The following is a 7129-nucleotide window of genomic DNA, read 5'->3' as shown; positions in this document are numbered from 1 at the left end:
CATCCATTGGTGAGTCTTGCCTGAAACAATTTTAACCGTGTGCGTGCCAAGTTATGATTTCCTAATTTCATAATCCCTTTAACAATTATTAAATTGGCATTTTATTGTAAGGAAGAACTTTCCCTACTCCTCATTCATTCTTTTATTCATTTGAAAGAACTCATGTATTCTTATCTTATTCTTTGGCTATTGTGATCAACATTAATTTTAATGTTCAAATTGTCCCAGATTTAGCCAGTGGAACCCCTTTCAACTTGGTTACTGTGGGTTGTAACATATCCTACCATTCTTTGAGAAGTTCCTTTCTTTCAACACAGGAAGATATTAGAGCCAGAAACTTAAAATTAGCTATTTCCCTAAGGAGTCCTAATTCTAAATATTTAGAAACGAAGGACTGAATGTCGAATGCTAGGTATGCTCGGTGTATGTGTGTAAGTGCAGAGAAGTGTTCATCTAAAGTAGAGATATATGGCTAGATTCACTTACTTTTGTTTATAATCCATTTTTGGTTTCTATATTTGATTTTTATGTATTTTTATTTTGAACATATGAAACATGATTCTAAATGTCAAATCCACAGGGAAAAAATTCTACTTATGAGAATGCCACTCCCCCCCGCATCTCTTCTATCCTGTTCCCCAGTCCTTGGCACCCTGTTCCCAACCACCACCATCCATTGTAACAATCTCAATAGTTTCTGGGTTATCCTTCTCAGGTTTTATTTTGCAGAAAAGAACAGACACATGTATATTTTCTCCTTATTTTCTACCTAAAAGATACATACTTATAGATGCTAGTTTTCTTTTTTCACTGAGCAAAATATACACGAAATCACTCCATATCAGTTCAGAGAGATGCTCCTGGTCCTTTTTACAGCCACCTAATACCCCACTGTGTAGATTTATTTAGCACCCTCTGAAGTTTGGGTACACAGTTTACCTCCAACATGTTTCACAAACACCCAGTACTGCAAAGAATTAGATATTGCCAAATACCAACTGAGATTGTGCCATTTTACGTCCTCCCATCAACACGAGACTGCCAGTTTCCACATTCCTCCCATGGAATGTGCTGTTGTGTTTTTTGTTTTGTTTTGTTTTTTTACTTTTGCCAATTTAAATGAAAAATTATCTCAGTTCACTTTTAATCTTCATTTCTCTGTTAATGAGGTCAAATGTTTTTTTATATATGTAAACCTAGTGTATCTTTTGCCTGCTTTTCTATTGCGTACATGCTTTTTTTTGAGAGAAAGAGAATTTTTAAATATTTTTTTTTTAGTTTTCAGTAGACACAACATCTTCATTTCATTTTTATGTGGTGCTGAGGATCAAACCCAGCGCCCCGCACATGCCAGGCGAGCGCACTACCGCTTGAGCCATATCCCCACCCCACGTACATGCTTTTTAAAACCTTTGCTCTCAATTTTATTTTCCCTTCAGTTTGCCAGGAAGAAACCAGAAGTAATACATTTGCTTAACATTTAATTTTTAACACAATAGGATCTTATTCACAATAATTCTTACTTGTTGATAGTCTTGTGTTTGTTCACTGTGAAGTTTTGATCAAGCTGCATACTTATGATACACTTCTAAATCTTATTTTTAAAAGTCTTAGCCAATTTAATTCTGTGCCAGATTACCAGTGTCTTTCCTGCCTAATACCTAAAGGAAACCTGATGATTCCCAGGTACCCCTGACATGGGACTAAGGAAAAAGCAGTCTTCTTAGGAAGGCAACCCAGGAGACCCATACTTCCTGGGTAAGCCCACAACACAGCACACACCTGGGTCCCCAAGATCTCACCCAAACGTGGTAGCCCTGGATAACTACAGGGAAGGATTTACCCAATGAACAGACATAAGAATCCTGGTTTAAAGTTTTTGCCTGCAAATCCCTTCTTTGTGCCCCAATAGGTGATGGCTATCTGTTCTAATCCTCATTTTCTCCATAATTTTCCAGGGCAATAGAAAGAAATAGGTGAGATCTAATCATCAGACATTATGAACAGATTCACAAGGAATTGGATTTTTCTACCATTTTCTATGAACTAGCCCTTGAAAAGCTATGATTGGGTGAGGTTCTTTCCCTCCTCTCCTCAGCCTCTGCAATCTCTTTTTCATGGGAGAGACTGGTAATTCCAATAAAGCTGCCATGGGGTAGGGGGCACACAAATGGAGGAATTTGTTAAAGTGACTGGTCTACTTGTTGTATCTTTCAGAACAGTCCAGAAAGGAGAGGGAGGTCATGCCACCTGGATGGTGGTCACACTGCCACTCACATGAGGAGGACCCAGCCTCTCACGTGGAACAGTCTGGGGAGTCTCTGAGCAGCTGAGTCGGGGAGGAGGTGTGGGACAGGTGGCGATAGTAGCTGTTGGAATGAACCTAAACAGCGTTGGTGGAAGTCAGAGATAAACTTCCATCTTCCTCCTCCACTTTCCACAGAACAAGCAGATGAGACAGGCTATTTCAAGGAGTTTCCAAGAATGGCATTTGATAGATATCACGATCTTCCAAGGGAAGCTGGGCACAAGGCATCAGTTTCTGCTCCGGTCCTCAGCCATGGTGCCCTGACACGTGCACAGGAGTCCACGTCCTGGGTCTTGCACGCTGAGATCACAGTAAACACACACACACTTTCTTTCCTTCACCCTCTCCCACATTGCGCAGCATTGGGGGTAGATGCCATTCCAATTGTGAGAATCGGTGTCCCAAATTCAGACTCTGCAGGCTCACTAGACATCGGTCTGATCCCAGTTTCTGATGACGTACTGAATTTCCCACATTTGCATGGTACACTTCTGCAGCACAAGCATGTAGGCACCAGAAGAGTACTTCCTGATCTCCAGACACCGTTTGGTGTCCCTGTTTATGATGGCTCTTCCCTGGGTGGGAGGAGGGAGAGTCAAGGTGATAGCAATAGCCCAGCATCCCACTGGGCCTGCTCTCTGTGCTGTGGTCTGCCAGGGTCCCTGGATCCTTTGCAAGTTCCCCAGCGAGAATGAGAAGCAATGTGTGGAATTCAACCCCCCAGTGCTTTCTGCACCAGCCCTGCAGCCAGCTAAGCCCGCAGTGCTGAGTTCATAAGCACCATGGGCCTCCCTGGAGACTGAAGCAGCAGGCCAACGCTGACTGGCCTAACACCATGACGTCTTGTTTTCAAATTTGTCCCTCTTTTCTGTCTCTCCAGACCTGAGCCCATGGAACCCCTCAGGCTCGCCCTTCCCTTGCCTTCCTCTCCCTCCTCAGCAGGGCTCCGTCAAGGACCTGGTGCAGAAGCCACTTGGGAGGAACTCAATTTACCTTCTCCACCATTCTGGGTGGCAACTTCCTGCCTCTTGTCATGGGGGCTTCACCAAAATTCACTACTGGGAACACTGTGGGCATCAGTGCTCAACAGTCAGGATTGATTCCCTCATATACAAACCAGGTGGCCTTGGGCACCTAACCTCCCCAAGTCTCCATTTCTTCATCTGTAAAATAGGTTTTGAGTAAATTTTAAAGTTTAAAATTTGTGTTAATATTAATTGAGCATCTGGTGCTTGACACATGAAAGATGCACAATGAATCTGAGTTCATCTTGGCCCTGTCCCTTCTCATAGGGAAAGAGGAAGAAGGGTCATCCTCCTTGTTCCTATGTTCTCCCTCTGACCCGCACCCCTCGCCCCACCTCTTTCTGAACTCCACATTTCAGCACTTGGCAATCTTGCCATCTGTCCAAGCTGAGCCTGCATCTGCTCCTAACCCTCTCACCCCCACACCCCTCTCACCCCCATGCCCGTCTCCAATCTTTGCTAGAATCACTCCCTAGTCTGTGTTAGTTCCTGGGTCAGGGGCTTCTTCCTTTACTCACCACCTTCTGCTACCATCGTCAGAGTTCATGCATTCGATGAGAGGTCCGGTGAGTCACCTGATCTCACTGTCCCTCAGATACACGGTCACCAGGGCTTTTAACAGCAAGGGCTGCAGCTCTAAGATCTCCAAACCTCTGCCTCCCTGCTTCTCACCTCTCACAATCACAAACTGCCCCCAACAACCCTTGGTCCCCCAAACCATCTGACCTATACTCCCTGGGTGCCCCACCCCATCCTCCACCCACCATTCTCAGGGCATTCATCCAGTGTCGGCCACACAGGATTCCTCTCCAGGTTCTGGAACTTCTCCACCACCCGCCACTCCCTACTCTCAGCCCCTGACCACAGAGGGCTCCTGGACAGAGTCCACCAACCCGGCTCAACAAGGCATCTACAGCAGCCTGGCCTCAGGCTTGGCTTGCCCCTCTGTGTCACTCTTCTAGGCCTCTACAGCACATTCTGTCCCTGGATCCCCACCCCGACACTTTCAGCAAATGTCAAGAAGATCACACTCCATTTATATCTTCACCTGAAAACCACCAGTGGTCCACAGGATTCTGCCTCATGGATGATCTCAAAGGAGCTGCCTGTCCCTGTCTCACCCGTCAGTAGCCTGTTTGTGCTCTGAATCAGCCACCCTTGATGCTAGCAAACATTCTTCCAGTCTAACACCCTTATTTTATTTCTCCCTCTTTGCACATTTGTTTTCTACTAGCTTTAAAGATGTCATAATGTTAGAAGAAGGGGAGGACCACAAACCCAAAGCTCTCCTGCTTAACTAATATTTAGTGGGTTTGCCCTTTTAAAAAAATAAAAGTCATCAGACTAGAGTGAGACATGCATACCTATGTTTATAGCAGCACAATTCACAATAGCCAAACTATGGAACCAGCGTAGGTATCTACCAATGGATAAAGAAAATGTGGTATCAAAGAAGACATTTGGCATTTGTTTTTTAGGGATTGGCTAGCTTCACTAAGCATAATCTGCTCTAGTGCCGTCCATTTCCCTGCAAATTCTATGATTTTGTCATTTTTTATTGCTGCATAGTACTCCATTGTGTATAGATGCCACATTTTTTTTATCCATTCATCTACTGATTGCATGGAAATGAAGGGAGACCCTCATTGCTACACAAAATTACATATAAGAGGTTGGGAGGGGAATGGGAAAATAAACAAGGAGAGCAATGAATTACAGTAGATGGGGTAGAGAGAGAAGAAGGGAGGGGAGGGGAGGGGGGATAGTAGGGGATAGGAAAGGTAGCAGAATACAACAAGTACTAATAGAGCATTATGTAAAATTGTGGATGTGTAACCGACATGATTCTGCAATCTGCATTTGGGGTAAAATTGGGGGTTCATAACCCACTTCAATCTAATGTATGAAGTATGATATGTCAAGAGCTTTGTAAAGTTGTGAACAACCAATAAAAAAAAGAAAATGTGGTATATACACACAATGGAGATTTATTCAGCCATTAAGAAGAATGAAATTCTGTCATTTGCAAGAAAGTGGATAGAACTTGAGAACACCATGTTAAGCTAAATAAATGAAACTCAGAAAGCCCAGGGCCATATATTGTCTCTCATATGTGGAAGCTAGAGAGGAAAAAGGAACAAAAAACATTGGGTGGGGGAGTCTCATGAAAAAGAGAGATCAGGAGTAGAGGAAAGGGACCACAGGGAGGGAAAGGGGAACTACTAGGGAGTGATATTGGCCAAATTCCATTGTTATATTGTGTGCATGTAGGAATACATAACAACAAGTCCCACCATTTCATACAACTATAATGCACCAATAAAAAACATGAAAAAAAGGAGAATCAAATACCTAAGCAACCAGGAAGTAACACACAGTGGTAAGATTCTCTGCTTCAGTGCTGCACAATTACTATGCTGTGTAATCTTGGGGAAACGGTTTGACTTCTCTGGGCCATAGTTTCTTCATGGTTCAGACAGAGCTAACAGTAACACTTCTCTTATAAAAGACCTTTGTCTTACAAGGACTAAATTAGATAATGTTTAGCCCAATGCCTGGCTTATAACATACACTCAATAAGTCTTGGCTATTATACTGTGATGTTTTAAACAAACTCAGTGGCCTATTTTCTATTTTCTCTCGACTTCCATGTGACTTGGGCTCTGACAGCACTCCCTACAGCACCTGGCTTCTTTTAATTGTGTTCATCTGGATCTTATGCACTTTCGCTCTTGTGTTTATTTAGGAACAGTGCGGCCAGAATTTTTAACGGATTTCTGTTTTTGTTTCATTTTCACTTTTACAAAAGGAATATATGCTTATTTTAATGGAAAAATGATATTTTTAAAAATTAGAACCACTCATGATGATATAACACTGTACTTACGGTTTTTATATGTGGTTTTTACTTCTTTTAAATTAATATTATGTATATTTTCTCCTTTCATCATTTTTAAATAACTTTTAGAATATCATTTGAATAGCTATATGATATTCACTTAAGCAACGAGCAAAAATCCCTACCACTAATGGGTATTCCATTTTTCCTAACATTTTGCTTTGAAAATATCAGGATATAGTCTACATTAATCATGGCCTTCAGTCTATATCATTTCTTAAGATATTATCCTGAAAACTAATCAGTTCCTTTAAAAAGGGTCATAGTTAGTTGTTGGTGTCAGAGCTCTTCCTATTGTGTTAGTCAACTTTCCATCACTATTGATAAAATACCCGAGGTAAACAACTCAACAGGAAGAAAGAATTGGGGCTCATGGTTTCAGAGACTTCAGTTTACGATTGCTTGACTCTGTTGTTTCTGGGCCTGGGATGAGGAAGAAGATCACAGCAGGGAGTACGTGGTGGAGGAAAGCTGCTCACCTTACAGTGGTCAGAAGGCCAAGAGAGAGGAAAGTCCAGGGATAAGATATAGTCCCCAAGGTCATGCCCCAAGGACCCACTCCTTTCAACTAGGTTCCATCTCCTAAATTTCCATAATCTCCCAATAGGTCCATCAAAGTATAACTTCATCAATGGTTTAATCCAGTAATATAATCAGAGCCCTCATGATCTAATAACTTCCCAAAAGCCCTACCTCTGAACATTGTTGCATTGAGAACCAAGACTTCAACATAAGCCTGGGGGGGGGTTGCCTTTCAGATTCAAATATAACACCTGTGTGCAGGCAAATTGCTATTGGAACCTTTTTGGTTCACTCGCCCACCAGCAAGGTGTGAGCACCCACAGGGCTCTCTTTCTTAGTGGTTTCTGGAACCTTTAGGATGGGTGTTCTCCTCCT

General features: G+C 42.6%; 1 protein-coding gene across 1 annotated transcript in view; it reads right to left on the bottom strand.

Annotated features, from left to right (window-relative positions):
• Nucleotides 1-2733: 2733 nt before the first annotated feature.
• GALNT8 (polypeptide N-acetylgalactosaminyltransferase 8) overlaps nucleotides 2734-7129 on the bottom strand; it is a gene marked incomplete at both ends in the record, with an annotated part of 55328 nt that continues 50932 nt past the window's right edge. The window contains one exon of the mRNA XM_081310772.1: nucleotides 2734-2883. Within this exon, the coding sequence (XP_081166898.1) occupies nucleotides 2734-2883 (150 nt within the window). The remainder of the gene's footprint in view (nucleotides 2884-7129) is intronic.

This window comes from Spermophilus citellus (assembly GCF_964194105.1).
Source record: "Spermophilus citellus genome assembly, chromosome: 10".
In the NCBI taxonomy this organism is placed as follows: Eukaryota; Metazoa; Chordata; class Mammalia; order Rodentia; family Sciuridae; genus Spermophilus; species Spermophilus citellus.
This window is presented reverse-complemented; position numbering and strand designations above follow the sequence as displayed.